At 36.1% G+C, this 22,400-nt stretch overlaps 1 protein-coding gene across 1 annotated transcript in view; it reads left to right on the top strand.

Moving 5' to 3' along the window:
• LOC108718600 (CUB and sushi domain-containing protein 3) overlaps positions 1-22,400 on the top strand; it is a 696,593-nt gene that overhangs the window by 580,206 nt on the left and 93,987 nt on the right. Inside the window, exons 43-49 of the mRNA XM_041566615.1 lie at positions 1,814-2,002; positions 4,555-4,732; positions 5,371-5,516; positions 12,921-13,001; positions 16,694-16,807; positions 17,922-18,110; positions 18,199-18,345. Of these exons, the coding sequence (XP_041422549.1) occupies positions 1,814-2,002; positions 4,555-4,732; positions 5,371-5,516; positions 12,921-13,001; positions 16,694-16,807; positions 17,922-18,110; positions 18,199-18,345 (1,044 nt within the window). The remainder of the gene's footprint in view (positions 1-1,813; positions 2,003-4,554; positions 4,733-5,370; positions 5,517-12,920; positions 13,002-16,693; positions 16,808-17,921; positions 18,111-18,198; positions 18,346-22,400) is intronic.

The following is a 22,400-nucleotide window of genomic DNA, read 5'->3' as shown; positions in this document are numbered from 1 at the left end:
TTTACAAACAAAGCTGCAAGGACTCCAAATTCATTAGGGTACTTGCTTAAAGGACTGTTCACACCAAAAAGTGGCCTAAAGTAATGGAAATATAATGTAATGTTGTGCTGCACTTGTGTGTTTGCTTCAGAAACACAACTATAGCTTTATATAACAAACTCACTGAACAGTTACTGTATGTCCCATATGGCCCCCCTTCAAGTCGCTGTCTAACTCAGAGTTAAAGAGCTGAAAAGCAGGAAGTAGTGTTCTGGCTATTATATTAGACATCCAGTCACTCCAGCCTTTATACATTACATTTTTGCCTTGCACAGCCTGTGACATCCAGTCACAATTATAATGTAATTGTGCCCTGCACTGGCAACACTGGTTTGTTATAGAAACACAAATATAGTTTATATAAAGAAGCTGCTTTGTAGCCATGGGGGCGCCCATTGACTTCAATGTGTTTTCTGAATTTCTATTTGCTATTCAGCAAAGGGAAACAGGACAGATTCTCTCACCACTAAAACATAGTAACATAGTACGTTAGGTTGAAAAAAGACACACGTCCATCAAGTTTAACCTTTTGACTATTTTTTAACCTGCCTAACTACTAGTTGATTCAGAGGAAGGCAAAAAAAACCCATCTGAAGTCTCTCCACTTTGCCTCAGAGGGGAAAAAAATAACTTTCTAAGTCCAAAATGACAATCGGACTAGTCCCTGGATCAACTTGTACTATGAGCTATCTCCCATAACCCTGTATTCCCTCACTTGCTAAACACCATCCAACCCCTTCTTAAAGCTATTTAATGTATCAGCCTGTACCACTGATTCAGTGAGAGAATTCCACATCTTCACAGCTCTCACTGTAAAAACCCATTCTGAATATTTAGGCAGAACCTCTTTTCTTCTAATCGGAATGGGTGACATTGTGTCAGCTGGAAAGACCTACTGGTAAATAAAGCATTAGAGAGATTATTATACGATCCCCTTATATATCTATACATAGTTATCATATCACCCCTTAAGCGCCTCTTCTCCATCGTGAACATCCCCTATTTGGCCAGTCTTTCCTCATAGCTAAGATTTTCCATACCTTTCACCAGCTTAGCTTCCCTTCTCTGGACCTTCTCTAATACAATAATGTAAGCAATAATGTGAAAGTAAGCATAGTAAGCATTAAAATGATATATTAAATACCTTTGTCTCCAAACAGCTATGCTTGGAAAGGCAAACTTAGCACTGACAATGCATTTGCAATTAAACACTAAAGACCTTTAATAAAAAAATATATGGAAATATTTTATTAAGTTTTTGACCCCTGAAAAATTAATAGCAGCATTTGTAATAAGGCATATCTTCCACTTTAGATTGCTGCTGTCCTCTAATGGCACTGGATCACTGCCCTCAATGAAAGCAAAGAGTGAATACAATTATGGACCATTTGCTTAACTTAATGACCATGGTATCAATATATTAATCAATAAACATAACAAATGGGCTTAAAGGTATAGTGTATAAAAGACTGGATCCCATTTTTGAACCATACTGAAATAGTTCCTTCATTTTTCTTTTGGGTATGCTATAATTTTACTACTTGATTGTTGTCAATTGCCCATTTCTATATTAGTGGTTGTCTTGCATAGGATATACTGTACTTATGTGGAATATTGTTGGATATTTGGGTTTCTTCAGATGTTGTTGCAAGTCCCCAAATTCTCAAACTGATGTAAACTGATGTAGAACAGTTTAAAAATGAGGCATATATAGAACTAACATCTTAGGTGGACATTTCTTTTTCCATTAAATTCTAACTTTATTTTATTACAGCATATCAGTTACAGAGCTGTCCTGATCCTCGGCCATTTCGGAATGGATTTGTCATTGCCAGTGACTTCACAGTAGGGCATACTATTTCATTTGAGTGTTATCCTGGCTACTCTTTGATTGGGGAGTCTGCACTCACATGTCTACATGGAGTTAGCCGGAACTGGAACCACCCATTGCCTCGTTGTGATGGTATGTACAGTCCATGTACTTTATGTTTGCTTTGTAGTTTGACAAATTTCTAATTAATCTTGAAACTCAAATTAAAAAATAACTTGAAATAGCTGAAAATTTCACTGACTACATGAACTTGGGCAACAAAGTTTTCAAGTTTCTTGTGCGTTAAATAAATCTTGAAAATTTTAGTTCAGAATTGGAATTTGGGGTTTTTGCCTTCAATATTGCTAAAAATCTAGTTTGAATGTTGATAAATTTGCCCCTTTGTGTATCATATTGTCTTATATTAATAAAGAGAAATAGTTATTACGATTTTTTCCCCAATGTGATTTAAAGTAAAGTACAGGCTTTATTGCAAACTCACACCCAGCATAGGCACTATAAAGGGCAAATTTCAGTTTTAATCGTGGATGCAGGGGGTTTATCTTACAAATCAGTTGCTTAAAATAGCATGAGAGAGTCTCAGAGACAAATCCTTTTAAAGGAACGTGACTGCACAGACCAACATCCATTTTAAAAGTAATTTAAAGGGATGAGTGTGGAAGTGCTACTACATGAAAGCTTGGCCTACAGCATAACCGCTAAACTTCTGGCAGAATAACTATGCTTCGGTACGAAAATGCAAAAAAAAGTGGGGTTGTGGGAGCACTCCAAGGCGGATTTCCTTTTTGTTCACAAATCATATTTTTTTCTAAAAGTTTATTTAAACATTTCTCTAAAACTTAAAAAAAATTTGATTTATTATGTTTAAAAACACAAAAAACTATAATACAAAGCTTCCCTAAGTAAATGCAGTCGAGGTCCCATAGAAGTCAATGGGAGCTGTGCTGATCCTATTGGACATTTTTTTAGCCAGTCAGACTTTTAGGAGCACATTTAAGAAAAGAAGCAGAGAGACTAACAGTGTTTAAATATTGATCTATTCCAATAAATAAATAATGCCGTTGCTTGAAATTAATGCTTTTCTCAACACACTTTTTGTATATGCTTGTGAAATCAAAAAAGCATTGAGTAAATTTTTCATGCTACCAGAAACTATACAAAAGTTGTAGTAGTTTTTAGATTTTAAACTTCATTGTTTTGATGATTTGCCATACACTAACCAATAACTCAGCATTCACATGTGAGTACAAATGAGTAATGTAAAAATCCATGTTATACTGTAGGTATTACTATAGTTATAATATTTTTATACAAAAATATAAATAGACAGCATAATAAGGACACAGATAATAAGTAGCAGGGATAAAATGGAAGGGTGCTGGGAAATTCTGAGAGCAAAAAAGGGTTTGAGAATTAGATTCTGCCAAGTAGAGTAATTACTTGAGGGGTAAGAGAGGGCATGATAGAATTTTCATAATTTCCAGATGACTAGAGAACTCAAGGGTAAAGGTGTAACTTGTAGATTCACATATATTAGGTAGGTACATTGATTAATGAATGGATACCAGATGGTTTTAGCACAGTATTGCACACTTGCTCTGGAATATTTAAGTGAATCCTGAATTAATTGTGTAGCTTGGTAAGGATTTGATTAACTACTAAACTGGGGCATACTGAAATATTACCAGCAGTTCTTTCTTTTGAGTTTTTATCCATTATTTCCTAAACAGAATTTACACATTTGTTCATAAATTCTAATCTATTGGGTGTTAATACACAGACGTCCTCAGCAGCAGCACTAAACACTATAACCTCTCTAGATCCTTGCTCCTTGATGCATGTACTTTATTGCAAATAAACTGTTAACTATAAAATCCTTGTTAAAACATACCATTGGTTCATAAATCAGCTCTTTATGCAGACAGGATAGAATCTGCTAATTTTTGCTGTAAGGTTTAAAAGTAAAGGATATCATAATAACAAGCATTTAAGCCTCTCTCAACTGGAAGCCCTGGTGGTTGTCCAAAGGCCAAATGTCACAGTCAATTAACAATAGACAGCAACAAGAATGTTAAGTAATTTTTGGAAAACATTTTTGAGGAAAACATTTGCATATACTTATGTGTTGCATAACACAAATATACACCAGAGGCTATTTTAGTTATTTGAATTTAGTCTACACATTTGGAGAATTTTACAACTAGTTTTCATGATCAATGGACAATACTAAAAACTGCCACATCTTAGATATCAAACACATTCTGAAAAGCCTACTTGAAATTGCTGTAATATACTATTTTATTTCAATATGGGATAATATGTTAGATAATGACTCTCATCTCATCAGTAATCATTAGTCTAATGGCATCTTGATGTATTTATATGAGAAATGTAAGTGTATTTTTATTACCGTTTCAGTACTCATCTTTAAATCAAAACATTTTCAAATTGCTAAGGGAACCACAAAACCTGTCACATTTCATATATTTATTTACAAGACCTTTTCAAAAACAATATAAGGTATTTGTATTATTAGTTCTTTTCAGTTGGCGCTTAGCAGCCTGTACAGAGATTCAAGTGTGCATACTTCAAATGCTCTTCAGCATGTTAATATTTGTCCCTACAGTTCCTTTGATTTCCAATACATCTAGAACATCTCTACCTTCCTTTTTTCATGTTTGTAGCTCTTTGTGGAGGAAATATAACTGCAATGAATGGCACTATTTACTCTCCTGGATACCCTGATGAATACCCAAACTTTCAAGATTGCCTCTGGCTTGTAAAAGTGCCACCTGGGAATGGAATCTACATCAATTTTACAGTTCTTCAAACAGAACCTATATATGATTTTATTACTGTATGGTAAGCCTATTCAATAAGTGGCAATTTTCTCTACTGATTAGGAAGAAATATCATTTTCATTGTAGTCTCTGACATTTGTATTCAACACAATGCATGTAACAGATTGCAAAATAATAATTTGAGAAATAGGTGTTATGGTTCCTTCATTGATTACACTGAAAGCATATTTTACATTCATAAAATGCTAAATCCACTTTGTACATTGCATTTTTAAAGGTAATTCATGAATAAAACTAAATCAAGAAAATAAAATGCACCAGGAATAAAAATTTCAGTTCGGTGCATGGAGTGTTAGATAAAAATGTTTAGACCACATCCACCTATGGCTAGGAGTTTCTTAACCACACCCACTCAAAGTCAATGCCACATATGATTCTTTCTATAGATGAAAAATAATTACCACAAAGAAAAATAAAAAATAAAAACCAGGCAATATTGCCAATGTTTGTTTCATCATACCACTCACTGCTCATTTGTTACTCATTGCTTCAGACTATTGTTTCAACCTCACTGTTGAAAATCTGCAAAAAGTAAACAAGGACCTGGACTACAATTCTCTTTTCATGAATCACTGCTCTTCTAAATGCCCCCCCCCCAAAATAGAAAGTGATAATAAATTAGATATTTTTCTCACTTAGGGATGGACCAGAACAAAGTTCTCCACAGATAGGACAGTTCAGTGGTAACACAGCCTTGGAATCGGTATACAGCACATCAAACCAAGTTCTGATTAAATTCCACAGTGACTTTACAACAAGTGGTTTCTTTGTACTCAGTTATCATGGTAAGTCTTCAATATGTTCTGCAACTTTTGTTAACAGGTTAATTTATCTAGGTGTATGTAAAGAAAAATAATCAGGTGAGTGATATGCCAGAGTCTGCCATTCAATTCACTTCCTGGTAGTTATGCTCAATGGGTCCACAGAAGCCAGATAATATGAAGAGCTGTAAAGCAATACATTCTAATTGCATTAGAATATTATTCTCTACATCATCAAGTTATTTTAAAGCTGAACCTACCTATTTAAAACCTGGCATCTTTGGTCTAAGGAATGCATTAACAGATACAAAACTTGCTCCAGGTCTAGCAAACAATTAGATTCATTTCGAACAGAACTTAACAGTTACTTAACCTGGAACAAACATAATAGTTACAGTATATAATAAAAGTTGCAAAAAGGTGCTATAACTTACCGTAGATTATTCCATTTCCATTATATTGCAGTATTCTTTTATCCAGTGCCTGTGTACAATTAGGGGGTTATTTATCAAGGTCCGAATATATCTCAGTATTTCTAATATCCAAATGCGAGCAACTCCGAATTCCCGAATGGACCTTATTTATGAAGAAAAAAGCCTGAAAAAAATTGGTTCAGGTAAAACTTCAAATACTGTACTTTGGAGCTTTCCCCGAAAACTGTTCAGAGTTCGCAAAAACGACACTTTTTTTTGGCCAGTTTTTTGCGCCTCGAATAATTCGTAGTTTTTGGAGCAAAAAAAAAAAACTCTGAACAATTCGGAGTTTTCTGAGAAAGCTACAAAGTTATCTGAGTTTTGCTCAACCCTATTTTCTTGGTCTTTTTTCTTCAAAAATATGGTCCATTGGGGAATTCTGAGTTGCTCAGAGTTGGAAACTACAAATACTGAGATAAATTCGGAACTTGATAAACAACCCTCTACACAATTGACTTTTGGCATATGCTCATTGTTTGTGTCCTGAACCATGGTGATCAGACCTACAATATGAATCAGGATTACTGTAGCCAGTGAATTAATTTATTGCTCAGTGTGATTTGTGACCCAGTTGTGAGTTTTTGCAAATTCAGGTGTAATTTCCAGTATTCAGTCTGTACAGTGTTCAAATAAATAACTTGCCACATTGCTCTTTATCCCTAGCAATTCAGAAAATATACTTTGCCATGGGACTGGTTGACACAATGCAAGTAGTAAAAATGAATCAGATGTTTGTGTGTTTTTGGCTTAAACGTCAGACTTCAATAGGTGCTTAATATGGGCTTATAACAAGTCAACAAGACATGAGCTACAATGATCTTACCAGTGGTTCTGGTTCTTCACTCTACACACATACTACATACTACATATATCTGGCAGCCTTACTTATACTTTTATTTTTATAAGTTTATTTCTTAACTCCTACTATAATTGTCAGGAACCTTTTTCTTTCAATCACAGGGAGGGTGTAAGTAGCTAACAAGACACATTTACAAGCATGCTCTGCTTGTTATCTGACAGGTCAGTGGTTTGGTGCTGACATTAAATTCAAAACAAATCCCAAATTAAACTGTAAGAAAATGGTAATTGCTGCTACCATTATCTAGTCAAACAGATTACGTTTCATTTCATCTAAAACCTATTAGTTTGAAAACAATATGATTTTTTTTGAAGGCATGGTGACAAAGTTATATGCATCTAGGTCAATAATTAAAAAAAGGTAAAATTGAAATACACTATATTTATAGGCATTAGATAATATACAGTAACATAGTAACATAGTAACATAGTAAGTAAGGTTGAAAAAAGACACATGTCCATCGAGTTCAACCTTTTTTTTTTAATATTAACTAGTTATCTGCCAGTTGATCCAGAGGAAGGCAAAAAACCCATCTGAAGCCTCTCCAATTTGCCATCGGACTAGTCCCTGGATCAACTTGGACTATGAGCTATTTCCCATAACCCTGTATTCCCTTACTTGCTAAAAAGCTATCCAACCCCTTCTTAAAGCTATCTAATGTATCAGCCTGTACAACTAATTCAGGGAGAGAATTCCACATCTTCACAGCTCTCACTGTAAAAAACCCCTTCCGAATATTTAGGCGGAACCTCTTTTCTTCTAATCGGAATGGGTGACCTCGTGTCAGATGGAAAGACCTACTGGTAAATAAAGCATTAGAGAGATTATTATATGATCCCCTTATATATTTATACATAGTTATCATATCACCCCTTAAGCGTCTCTTCTCCAGCGTGAACATCCCCAATTTGGCCAGTCTTTCCTCATAGCTAAGATTTTCAATACCTTTTACCAGCTTAGTTGCCCTTCTCTGTACCCTCTCTAATACAATAATGTCCTGTTTGAGTGATGGAGACCAAAACTCTACGGCATATTCTAGATGGGGCCTTACAAGTGCTCTATACAGTGGAAGAATGACCCCCTCCTCCCTTGACTCTATGCCCCTTTTAATACAGCTCAAGACCTTATTTGCCCTTGATGCTGCTGACTGGCATTGCTTGCTACAGCCAAGTTTATCATCTTTATCTTATCATCCTTTTCCATAATGGATTTGCCTAGTGCAGTCCCATTAAGGGTATAAGTGGCTTGGATATTTTTACATCCCAGGTGCATGACTTTACATTTATCAACATTGAATCTTATTTGCCACTTAGCTACTTGCCAGTTTGTCAAGATCATGTTGCAAGGATGCCACATCCTGGATGGAATTAATTGGGCTGGATAATTTTGTGTCATCTGCAAACACTGATACATTACTTACAACACCCTCCCCTAAGTCATTAATGAACAAGTTAAATAAAAGTGGACCCAATACGGAGCCCTGGGGGACCCCACTAAGAACCTTACTCCAAGTAGAGAATGTCCCATTAACAACCACCCTCTGTACCCGATCCTGTAGCCAGTTTCCTATCCACGTGCAAACGCCTTCATTAAGCCCAACGGACCTTAGTTTAGAAAGCAGTCGTTTGTGGGGCACAGTATCAAATGCTTTGGCAAAATCCAAATAGATCACATCTACTGCTCCCCCACTGTCCAGAATCTTACTTACCACATCATAAAAAGCAATCAAATTCGTCTGACATGACCTATCCTTCATAAAGCCATGCTGATTGTTGCTCATAATGCCATTCATTAGGACACAATTTTGAATGTGATCCCTTAACAAGCCTTCAAATAATTTGCCTACCACAGATGTCAAGCTTACTGGCCTATAATTGCCAGGCTGAGATCGTAATCCCTTTTTAAATATTGGAATAACATCAGCTTTTCTCCAATCCATAGGCACCATACCAGATGACAGTGAATCTGAGAAAATCAGAAATAAGGGCTGGTCTAAAACTGAACTAAGCTCTCTTAGAACCAGGGGGTGTATGCCATCAGGCCCTGGAGCCTTGTTTACATTAATTTGTATTAAAGCTTTTTGAATCATATCCTGAGTCAGCCACTGACTAGATTGAGCTGAACCATTCGTGCAGTTATTAAGTGAGCCTGTGAACCCAGACTCCTCTATTGTATACACTGAAGAAAAGAACTGATTTAACACATTTGCCTTCTCTGTATCTGTTACAACCATACTGGTACCATTATTTAATGGAGCAACACTCTCAACCTGCATCTTTTTACTATTAATATATTTAAAATACTTTTTAGGGTTAGTTTTCACCTCCACCGCAATTAACTCTTCATTTCTTTTCTTAGCCTTCCGGATTGCTGATTTACAACATTTATTAAAGTGTTTATATTAATTAAATGCAGCTTCTGTCCCTACAGATTTGTAGTTTTTAAATGCCTTTCTCTTCTTTCCCATTAACTTCTTTACTTCTGTATTAAGTCACACAGGATGATTCTTAGAGCTTCTACGTTTAGCCTTTTAGGGAATAAATTGAAAACAGTAATGATGTAATATCATTTTAAAGGACAACCATTTCTGTTCTGTGTTTTTAGCTGAAAACCTAATGCCCCAATCAATGCTCTGTAGGGCAGCCCTCAAGGCACTAAAATTAGCTTTTCCAAAATTCATGGTTTTTGTTGCCCCAGTATATTTTTGTTTTTTGCACCAGACATTAAAAGATATAACATTATGGTCACATTACCCAGGGGTTCAATGACTTGCACATTTGCTATAAGTTCTGGGTCATTTGAGATCACTAAATCAGGAATAGCATTTTTTCTGGTAGGCTCCTCAACAACCTGTGCTAAAAAATTGTTGTGCAATAAGTTTATAAACTTGTTCCCATTAACTGATCTAGCAGTACCGTTGCTCCAGTCAATATCTGGGTAATTAAAATCCCCCATTATCATTACTTTACCTAAACTAGCAGCCTTTTCTATTTGCATTAGGAGCTTTGTCTCTTCCTCCTCACTTACATTAGGGGGTCTATAGCATACTCCTACGATTAATTTGCTGGATTCTTTACAATTGGTGAAGAACTCCACCCATACGACTTCTGCCCCCTCATTTTCTAACATAACCTCCTCCTTTATATGAGCTTTTAAATCCTGCCTAACAAACAGACATACCCCTCCTCCTTTTCTATTGCCTCTATCCATCCGAAACAAAGTATAGCCACTGATATTTACTGCCCAGTCATGCGACTCATTCAGCCATGTTTCGGCCACACCAATCACATCATATTTACCTTCCAACACCAGCAGCTCCAACTCTCCCATTTTACCAGTCAGACTTCTTTCATTTGTAAACATACATTTAATACTGGTACCATATTGAACATATGACATGTGGTCCTCCCTATCCTTAACAGTATCCCCAGCCAAATCTCCTCCCCCCTTTTTTTGCCCACTATCTCATCTAACCTGTCTTCCACTGAATCTTTTACTGAACCCTCCCCCCCACACCTAGTTTAAAATCTCCTCCAACCCTCTAGCCATCTTCTCTCCCAAAACAGCTGCCCCATCATCATTGAGGTGCAGCCCATCCCTAGCAAAGAGCCTGTAGCCGACTGAAAAATCAGCCCAGTTCTCCAAAACCCAAAACCCTCCTCCCTACACCAATCTTTCAGCCACGCATTAATCTCCCTATGCTCCCGCTGTCTCCTTAGTGTTGCTCGTGGCTCAGGTAATATCTCTGAGAAAATTATCTTGGAAGTCCTCGCCCTCAGCTTTGCACCTAGTTTTTTAAAATCATTTTTGAGGACTTCACCACCTCCTCTAACTTTGTCATTGGTACCTATGTGTACCAAGACCGCTGGGTCTTCCCCAGCCCCTCCCAATAATCTGTCCACTCGTTCCACCACATGCCGAACCCTAGCACCAGGCAAGCAGCAGACTGTTCGGCATGTAGGGGCCTTGCGACAGATTACCCTATCCACCTTTCTAATAATTGAATCCCCTATAACTAGAACCTGCCTTTCCTTCCTTGCAGTCCCCCCACCACCCGTATTAGAGCCACTGCCTCCCGGGGTGCTCTGTGAGTCAGCCTGCTCCATACACGCCAGTTCTGAGTTTTCCTCCCCAGCATCTTCAGCCAAAACGGTGAATTTGCTGTTTTGGACAAACTGTGGACCAGCCCCCCTACTCTTCTGTCCCCTACTTCCCCTCTTGACTGTCACAAACCTTCATCCCTCATTAGCCTCCACTGCCCCTTCTCCTACCCCCACTCCACTAGCCCCTGCCAGTGGTTGCTCTGCGAGCCTCCTGTCATTCCCCTCGTTTGCCAATGCTCTCAGTGCTGCAAGTTCACCCCTTAGAGTCTGCAGCTCAGATTCCAAGATGAAAACCCACCGACATCTCTCACATGTAAATACTGCATGGAACTGCTGCTCCAACACCACATACATGTGACAAGACACACACTGAGTAATACCAGCAAATCCACTCATATTTACACTGGGTACTTACAGTCTCCCAAATGTAATTCCTCACCAACACCTTTTTGGTTTTAAACGCCTTAAGGTTTTTAACGCTGTTTAACACTTAATTCACATGCAACACTTAGATCACATGCAACACTCGCTAAGCAGCTCCCACACTCGCTTTGCCTTTACAAGTTTAAGGTTTGGGATCTGTTATTCAGAAACCCGTTATCCAAAGAACTCTTCATTCATAGGCACCATTTTATCCAAATACTCCACATTTTTTTCGTATTTCCTTTTTCTCTGTAATAATAAAACAGTACCTTTTACTTGAGCCGAACTAAGATATAAGTAATCCTTACTGGAAGCTATATATGTATATAATGTTTTGATATGTTTTAAAATATGTATATGGAATATAAAAAGAAATTGGAAATGCACAGTATACATTTAATGATTTAATAGGCATTTTTAAGGGCATTTGTGAGTCTCTTTGCTGATAATTTTTAGGGACAGATGTAAGCTTGCTTTAAAATTAGATTTTTATAATTCTGGACTACATAACTGATTAATAATACATGAAACCATATATCAGTAAGTAAAGTGTAAGTGCAATGTTAGTAAATTTTAGGCATGAAGATCACAATTATGGCAACCCCTATTTAAAAAAAAAATGTCCCCAAGCTCTTTGGAAAATTTATCCCAACTACTGTCATGTAATGTGCCATATCATTATAAAAATAAATTTTTACTGGAAAGGAACCTTCACTGTGGATCTAGAAGTGCAGAACACATATCTGATAAAAGCTGAAAGAAACCAACGTGCAGTGTTGTATAAATAAAGGTGAATACTCTTTGCCAGCTCATCATTCCCTGATGCAAATTTTCTGGCTGCCTAAAAATACAGAATGTTCTGTTTAGAAGGGTTACCGTGTCCAAACTTTGCACATTTTTCTATTTTCAAATGAAGAAAAATTTTGTGAAATTAATATGAATAGTTTCCAATTTTTAAAATAGTTGTTTAAAAATTAAAGGAGCCCCGATTTATCCTAGTATAACTTATAACAAATAATAAAATTGGTAAATTTGTGGGGTGGGATATGCTTTATAATTAACAAAAATATGTGATTTAGTTGAGTTGTTAAAATGCATTCATAACTGAATTGTCAATACAAATATTGGATCCCTTAAGCAATTTTTTACTATTCATAAAAAACATTGCTAGGAGGAATCTGCAAAGTCTTCCCCAATCCAGTAAAATCAACTTTAAATTGGTATTTTGATGAATTTGAGAAGTGGTTGATGGCCCACGTTCCCCCTTCCGATCTAGATCTAAACAGAGGAGGAAATAGAAGATAATTACTTAGATTATTGCAAAATTCTTAAGTCTATGGCATGTGATGTTTGACCTCTAGGGAGAAACAGTATTTGCCATAATCATTCATGGCAAATGGAGACAAGTGAACTTATTGCTGCTAATTTCTACCAGATCACAGTGATGGTGAAAATGTCCGTTCATTTAGCCTTTAAAGCAACATTATTACTTTGAGAGCAAAGGAAACCACATCTTCTTTTGATACAGCTGAAACCAAGGCTACATGTATATTTTATAATTTTTTTACAGCCTACCAGTTGAGAATTTGCCAGCCTCCATCAGTTGTTCCAAATGCAGAAATATTGGCAGAAGACGATGAGTATGATATCGGTAATGTATATTTTTTGTTATATTTCTTCTAAACATGTTTTAGAGAATGGTACTATGCAAGATTATACATTTAGAAACCCATCCCTTGCTCTGACTCATGGAACAGTATAATCTAGCTCAGTGTTCCCCAACCAGTATCCCATGAGCAGCATGTTGCTCATCAACCTCTTGGATGTTTCTTCCAAGTGTCGTCAAGGTAGGTGCTTATTTTTGAACTCCTGCTTTGGTTGCAAGTTTTTTGTTGAATAAAAACAGGTGTACTGCCAAATAATCCGTATAGGAGCTACTAAATAGCCAATCACAGCACTTCTTTTGCACCACTCAGGAAAATTTTACATGCTTGAGTTGCTTCCCAACTCTTTTTATATCTGTATGTGACTCGTGGCTAAAAAGGGTTGGGGTCCACCGTCTAGACTTAAAGCGTTTTTTTTCTTATAGTCAGATTTTAAGTGCTCAGGGGCACAGATCTCAGTGTTCCTGTGTGTAGAGATATGCTTAAATCGATAATCATTATATTCTATAGATGGGTGCTAGAAACTGCTAAAGCTAGGCTAAGTGACACTTCAGGCTACATGGCTACACCCGATGCACAATATTATCTGACATTTCTTGTAACAAGCTGAATAACTCAATTGATTTACTGGAACAACTAACCACAAATCTAACACCTGTTTTATTTCTGTAAATCTGGCATCCTGTTATGTACTTTTGCCTCTTCTTGTACGCAGATGAAAAGGGCGTACAAGGGGTATATCATCCTGCTTCACAATATAATAAACGGACAAGTATTTGCATCACATCTTGTGTATTCTTTTGCTTGTATCCCGGAGGTCTCTGGATCCTGAGTGGGGTACTCCAAGGGCGTGGCAGGTCAAGGTGGTCAAGGACCCTTACACTGTGTCTTTGAACTTGTAGTATAAATACAGTCAGCCTAATTTACAAATACAAGTGCAATGTTGATAATGTGGGCGGGGGGGGGAGTGCAGACTGGAATGTGTTTCACCTACAATGATTCACCCCCCCCCCCCAAATTCCAGCATAATGGTACAATTCAATAAAATAGCATAAACCACAACTTTTATGTTATTTAACAAGATACATAGCAGGTTTTCCTTTGTAGGAATGCCTTGACTTATGCTACAGTATTTGCAAGTAATTCATCCAAGCAGGCAAAAACAGTACTATGTGCAAGGTCTAAGGAAATTTCATGGATTCATGTATCTTTGAGGGAAAGTTGAAAAGTCAAGTAATGGAAGAGATGGGAAAGGCTAACTTTGATGGGTTTAGATTGATAAATGTGGTGATGGGCTGATAGCTCTAGTGATGGAAGTGTTTGGTCCTCTTGTGATTGATCAACTTTGACTGATGAAGATGACTTTTCTCTCCCTAGGGTTTTTGAGGGATGGTTAAAAAGCCAAGTATGGAAAGAGATGGGAACGTCTAATTCTGATGATTAAAGATTGACAAATTTGGTGATGGGTTCAAAGCTTTAGTGATGAAAGTGTTTGGCTCTCCCTATACTTTTTCATGTGAATGTGAAAACCCTAATAGTCACAGAGGATTGAAAAAGGTCTATGTTATTGACAGCCTTTGTTTGACATGGATTGGAAAGTCCTCTTGTGATTGTTTAACTGTCACTAATCCGTCATTAGACTGATGTTAAACACCTTTGCATATCACTTATTACTTATTCCTGCTGACTGATGCATTTTCATCCATGGTTATGGTATAGTGTAGATAAATAAATCACTGCCAATCCAATTACTCTCCTTCCTAAATTTACCAGGCGACTTGCCATGTATACACATTGCCTTTTGCAGGTAATGCAGTTGACTAGTGCAAATGTCGATGTCTGAGGCAAGGGCACCAGTAAGTCATCTAGTAGGTGGAAGGAGATTTTCTGTGAATTTAATGAATACTGTATTTTGTGCCAAACATGAGAATTCATAGAGCATATTAGACATTGGCATAAATCCTGGGAAAAACAATTCAGCGCTTTATTTTACCTTTAAATTATCTTATTTTTTAGAATTACATCTTTTCCAGCCAACAGGATTATGTTTTAAAATATCTTTCAAACTAGAATTCTAGTGGCAAGCAGCCCTTTTTGAACCAAATTAAATCTAATTATGGAAGCATCTGCATATTTATCTGTGGATGTCATAGCATTCCCTTAAGTCTTTCACTTATAAATACAGAATCTTACTTCCATAACTACATTATTTGGCTTTACATGCTTCATATCATATTCATAGTTCTTCCCATATATTAGATGTGCCATTTAAATATGACATTTCTAGTTTTGCTACAAAGCGCAGATGTCTTAGAAACGTGAGCATGCTTTCTTTACATTTAACATAAACAATGTTTACTTTCAAAAGTAACTGTCAAATAATTGCTAGCATGTCATTGATTCAACCTCAGTTAAATAAATTTGAAAGCAACAGCTTTCTAAATCTGAAGTGTGGTCCATGTGCACCAGCCCCAAACATTAGCAAGGGGAGCTGATATGTATGGGCATTAATAGAAAACATTTTGTGCTCCAAGCGCACACTGATAGGCCTTCAATTAAGTGCTCTTGGAGTATGAAATGCACAACATTTTATGACTGTTGTTTTTTTTAGGTTTTTGGAGACCTTAGATGTCTATCCCATTTTTGGTACATTTGTTGGTGGTCCCTGGTTAATTTAGTCTGAGTTGGAGCTCAGTAGTTGGAGCAGTTGAGGAAGATTTCTAAATATTGTTCTTTAGAGTTCATTTAGGTCATATACTGTAAATGTCTTTATTAGAGATGTTGGTCCAAATGCTTGAAGTAGCCAATTGCTAATAAAAATGTCCAAGGAAACAAAATAAAGACAAAAGAGATCTTCTATTGTCCTAGACATGAGCCCACCAAGGGTTCAACTTTTAAACACAATCCCACTTTAAAATAAGAAAAAACTTTTTTTTTTAATTTTTATAACTTTTCGGCATACAGGATATGATGTCACTGATATAAAATTGAGGAGGATGTAGCTTCATCTTATCAGTTCGTCAGATATAATCTGGCAAAGGAAACTCTGGTAAAAGGGGTAACGTAATGGAAAATTCACATTTTAGTGCAGAGTAATGGTTGTTTGCCTAATCAAAAATTTGCCTTTTGAAAGGGCATGGCACGTCCTTATCGATATACTCTTTAGCTCTTGTATTGTTCTTTATGCCTGGTGCAGATTTTTTCTAGGGACAGCCACTTCGCCCTTTAGTAAATTTGCCCCAATGAGTTCCTCGTGTAGTTTTGGTATGTACAAAGTGATTTAATTTAGCAAATTGGTGCTTGCAGCAAGAAGTGTGTATTGGTACTTTTTGAATAGCCCTCAAGTCCTCATTATGGGCATTCATGACTCATGTTCATTTACATATATTCTTTTACTAATAAAGCTACTATGTGACCCTCAACACTTCATATTTAAATAGCAATGATTGAAACCTCTTGTATGCCATAGTCCCTTAAAGGCTGTATCATTTGTAAATCAACTTTGCTTCAAATTATTTTTGAACCATTCCATGGTTCCAATTTATTTGTGGAAACTCCATTTGTAAATGCTAATTATATATCAAAAGGCACATGTCTGCTATAGATCTTTATGTAGGACTCTTTTTACTTTACCATCTTTAAAGGGTATGTATTGATAAGAGATCTATATTTCTCATAGGGGATATAATCCGGTACCAATGCTTGCCAGGATTTACTTTGGTTGGTAATGAGGTACTTACCTGCAGATTGGGTGAACGACTTCAGATGGATGGATTACCACCTTCTTGCCAAGGTCTTTCTTTTTTTTCCATTTATAATTGATGTAGGATTTCATCTTATTATTAAGATCATACAGTATATAGCAAATAATGATAACTTCCATTTTAAAGAAGAAGAGATACTCAGAGGCTAATAAGGCAGATGTGTTGTAGCTGAGCATATAGTCTGTAACATTTTAACACCTTTAAATTATAACAATTATTTTAACATGCCAAAGGAAGAGGCAGTAAAAATTAACATTCTTTTTAAAATCACAATACTGTGAATTAAACCATAAAAACCTCACCTGGAAGAAAATGATTCTTACAATTTATTCTAACCTCCCTTTATAAACTTAAGAATTAAGGCAATTGTAAAAATACAATTGATTAGATGATAGACAATACTCAAAAATGGTAACATTTGAAAGTTATATATTAATTGGGCTCGGTGTTATTATCAATATTTTTTTCCTAAATGTAACATCTCTTTAGAGTATTTTGTACAGGAACAAAATGTATATTGATTTTTTTAGTAGTGGTTAAATGAAGTCAGCAAATCGTTCCAGTCCTCCACAATATGCACTTTTCTTTTTATTGATGCAGTTGTCAAATTAGTCAAAATCCATCTAATAAACTGCTAGTAAAAAGAGATTCTAACTCCTTAGTCAGCTGTTGAGTTGTTACCTAAAACATAGTAAATAACAATAAAATAATTTAAATGTTAAGGGCAGAGTGCAAAATACAAAAATAGCAGATGTAAGCTGTTGTTTTTCACAATTTGCACCCTGTTCCTCTTTTAGCTGTATTCTCTAGTATGTACTTGCACTTCACCCATAAATACAGTGCTGCCTGCATTGGCAATGCTGTATTCATGATGCAGAGGGAGGCATGAAGGTATAACCTTTCCTGTCTTCCGCCTACCCCTTACTTGCATGTTATTTAGACATTCGGAAATTCAAGTTAGGGAGAACTGCTGTGCTTTGTACAATAATGAATAAGAAGAAGATTAGAAGCACATTATGGAATGAATCCTTAATTGTATTTAATAATTCTATACCATAGCTCATTCGTACATATTCATATTGCAAAATAAAAGACAATGGCACTGAGGCTTTCCCACTTACTAGTGTATTACTCTCTTCTCAGTACTATGTCCAGCCAATGAAATCCGACTTGACTCTACTGGCGTTATATTGAGCCCTGGCTATCCTGACAGCTACCCCAATCTTCAGATGTGTGCATGGACTATTAGTGTAGAAAAGGGATATAACATCACCTTATACTTTGAATTCTTCCAAACTGAAAAGGAATTTGACATGCTTGAAGCATTTGATGGTAATGTATTCTCTATTCACCTTTTTACTCTTTCTTCATGTACATAGTTTACCTTATATATACATATGCTTTTTTAAATTTGCTATAGGTCCTAATAGTCACCACCCGCTGCTTATTTCATTGAGTGGGGATTACTCTTCAACATTCAACATAACAAGCAGCGGCCATGAAGTTTTTGTACGATGGTCAGCTGATCATGGAACCAACAAAAAAGGATTCCGAATTCGATACATAGGTATGGAATGTTCTCTTTGTGACTAGATTTATTTTATGGTTTTGCAAACAAGAAAAAGAATGGCAAAAGTGCAGTTCAAGTGAAAAAATGGCTTGGAAGGGTAGGTCATTGCGATATGGACATTGGATCCGTATTTTTATTAGGTTTTGGTCAAAAAAAATCTGTGATCTTTTTAATCATTTTGATACTACATGGCTATTGTAATTATAACATGTAGGGGCAAATTTATTATGCTGTGTAAAAACATTGGGATAGTACACCACACATCACGAAGCTTCGCCATGTATAAACATCAAATTTTCTTAATGACTTCCACTGGAGAAAATGGAAAATAACAGCGGCGTTCACATGATGTAAGATTACACACACCATCTGATATTTTACACAGTTTTTTCGGTGAATTTCATTTTACATGCCATAATAAATATGCCCACAACAGTATTGACAATACAATAGTTTAATGTTGCTATTAGTGGCTTGTAGTTGGGTAATTCAGCAGGGAAGATATAGAGGCTGATTTATTAATATTCAGTATTTTTCAAAGGATAGCAATATAAAAAGATTCCAAATATGATGGCATGGAAAATACCTTTTCCTAACAGATAACACCCCCATTAAAGGATCAGTAACATAAAACAAATTTTTACAAAAATTTGTTTCTTTGTAACGAAAAAAAAAACACCAAAACAGTTTTTACTTTTAAATCGCAAAGCTTTTATTAAGAAATTACTTTCCTATTCTCTGCATGCGTTCCTCTTCAGAAACGGCGTCAGGGTGACGATCCATTGTGTGGCACTCGATTTCTCCTCCCTGCCTTCTATAGGAGATAGCCAGGAAGGAGAAATCGAGCTCCACACATACATTTGATTTCTCATCATGAGTGTTGCACATACAGTGAAACCTCAATTTTACATGACTTTAAGAGGCAGATTTATTAAGGGTCAGATTTTCAATACTACAATTTGAATTGTGTATTAACCAAACTCAATTTCAGTTTTAATTCAAATTCTGAGATTTATCACACTCTGACCCGTGAGAAACTCGAATTCGGCTATTCACTATCTATAACCTGCTCATGTATGAGTCAATGGGAGAGGTCCAGGGATCAATTTGCAGAAGTTAGTAGCCTTACTGACAGAGTTTTTTTCTGAGAAAAAACTTGAATCAAGTTTATTCAAATTCAATTTGTGTTTTCGAGTCGGTAAAATTTGTGTGAATTTAAGATATTCTATTTTTTTTATTAAAAACCCCCCAATTGAATTTTGAGTATATTCGAATTTAATATTGTTAAAAAACTTAAATAAATGTGCATTTAAGTTTCCCTCATTTTACACTGTTTGTGGTCCCACCAATATTTAATGCATAATGTATTGTCCTGCTTTTCAATTTACTGTATTGTACACCATTTATTCTGGTCCACTGAAAAATGTAAAATAGAGGTTCAGTTGTGTGTAAAAACATATACTCCCTTTGTTGTGGTATGATAACGTTATTCCATGATGAATGGATGTATGGTAAGTAATATGTGACCAGATTTCAGTCATGGATAATCAGCTAGGCTGCCATTTGTATTCTACAAATTAGTGGAAATAGGAAACATGCCAGTATTGGGGATGGGCGAATTTGACCCGTTTCGCCGCCGGCGAAATGTCGCAGATGCCCATTAAAGTCTATGGGCATCAAAAAAAATTTGTCATGCGGCGAAATTGTTTTGACGTGCGTCTTTTTTTTTTTGACGCACACCGCCATACAAGTCTATGGGCGTCATTTTTTCGGCGAAACAAGGCGAAAAAATTCGCCCATCCCTAGCCAGTATATATAACGTTATATCTTCAGGCTCATTAGAAGTAATATAAGGGGTTTTTTTTTTTCAAAAAAAGTTCCTGATGTACAGTATTAAGTAAAAACAGCATTGCATATCTATGCTTCCTGAAAGTTTCATTTGTGAGCTAGTCAATACTTGTTTCTACAAATTGTAATTGGCTCAGAAGGCCATGCACCCTAACCTGCTGGGTAAACTGCTGCAAAAAAATATAACCATTCAGGCTCCTTAATGTGTGAACTTATGATTATATTCACATTATATGCCTAACCATAAGTACTAAGGGTGTTCACTGGAGGTTTTTGTAAGCATGTTATTCTGAAATTTCCCTCCCTCTCAATTAAAGGAGTTTTTGACATTACTAAAATAATTAGCAATACACAGCCAATTTATAATGGATGGAACTGTCATACACTCTTTGCATATACATATGGAAAAACTAAGCCTCTGGAAAGAAAACTTAGAACATAAACATATTCACCTTATGCAGATTAAAGGCAGTCATTAGTTATAATTACTACTTATATTTTAACCCTAACAAATGTGCTTCAGCTGTATAAATTCTAGCAGTACATCGCTGTATGCATTCCTCCTACTGTTCCATAGTTAGTTACATAATTAAGTTGGGTTGAAAAAGACCAAAATCCATCAAGTTTAACCTCTCCATACACTTACATAAACTATATATACCAATATCTGTACCAATTGTAGTAGTATCACAATAGCCTATTATATTATGCTTGTCTAAGAAATCATTCAAGCTATTCTTAAAAGCATAAACAGAATCAGCCATCACAACATCATCTGGCAGTGCATTTAACAACCTCACTGTCCTCACTGTGAAGAACCACCTACGTTGCTTCAAATGAAAGTTTTTTCCTCCAGTCTAAAGGAGTGGCCTCTGGTGCATTGATCATTTTTTTAAAAAGTCTATAAAGCCCTCTTATGTACTTGTGAAGGGTAATCATGTCCCCTCACAAGCGTTCTGTTTGCTACAGTTCAGAGATGGGTAACTCAACTCAGTTTAATTGTCCCATTGTTTTGAATTCAAAATCTAGAAAGATATCATATTCAGGGATGGGTGAATTTGACCCGTTTCGTTTCGCAAAAAAATTGCCGCCGGCAAAATGTCGCAGACGCCCATTAAAGTCTATGGGCGTCAAAAAAAAATTGAGGACAGTTGATAGCTCTTGGCAGTAATCTAAAAAAAGAAAAAGAGAAACAAATTAATAACTTACTTAAAGAGATCTCGAACCTGGAGCAGATACATAAAACAAGAATAACAGAAGATATTTTAGAGCAACTGGAAAAGAAAAGAATTCAATTGAAAGCAATATTAGACCAGGGCTCATACAAAGCATACATGAACAGCAAACAAAAAGGATACGAACTGGGGGATAAATGTAACAAATACTTTGCTCAAAAGTTAAAGAAAATGAATAGTGCAACTCATATTACAGCAATAAAAGGCAAGGATCAAAAGTCTTATTATGACACACAAAGCATTGTTAAAATATTTCAGCAGTACTATCAAACATTATATAGACTACAGGGAGGGGTCGACCACAAAGGCAAATCGAAGGAAATAGATAAATTTATAGAGGAAGCACAATTACCATCTTTAGAAGCAAAAGATAGAAATACACTGGACTTACCTTTCACACCACAAGAAATAAGTGACACCATAGATTCGCTGGCCGTGGAAAAGAGTCCTGGACCAGATGGTTTTAGTGCACTGTATTATAAAACGTATAAAACAGAATTAATACCCTTGATGTGTTCATATTATAATACAATCGATGGAGTACGTGGGTTCCATAAACAGGCAAAAGAAGCTAACATTACAATTATTCCAAAAGAGGGGAAAGACCCCCAGCTTTGTGGAAGTTATAGGCCAATCTCCCTAATAAACATAGATTTAAAAATATACGCTAAAATAATAGCAAACCGAATGAAAAAATACTTACCAGATTTAATACATGAGGACCAGGCTGGGTTTATACCTAAAAGGGAGGGAAAAGATAATATTTATAAAATACTATCACTATTGAAAATTGGGCAAAAGATTGGGCAAAAAGTAGAAATTCCAACAATACTTCTCTCAATTGACGCTGAAAAAGCTTTTGATAGAGTGGGGTGGCCGTTTTTGGAAAAAGTCTTGAGGGGATTTGGAATAGGGGAGATTACAATAAGTCGCATCTTAGCTCTATATAAAGATCCATATGCAAGAGTT

Source organism: Xenopus laevis, chromosome 6L (assembly GCF_017654675.1).
Source record: "Xenopus laevis strain J_2021 chromosome 6L, Xenopus_laevis_v10.1, whole genome shotgun sequence".
NCBI classification, from domain to species: Eukaryota; Metazoa; Chordata; class Amphibia; order Anura; family Pipidae; genus Xenopus; species Xenopus laevis.
The sequence above is the reverse complement of the archived record's forward strand: the minus strand, read 5'-3'. Positions and strand labels throughout refer to the sequence as shown.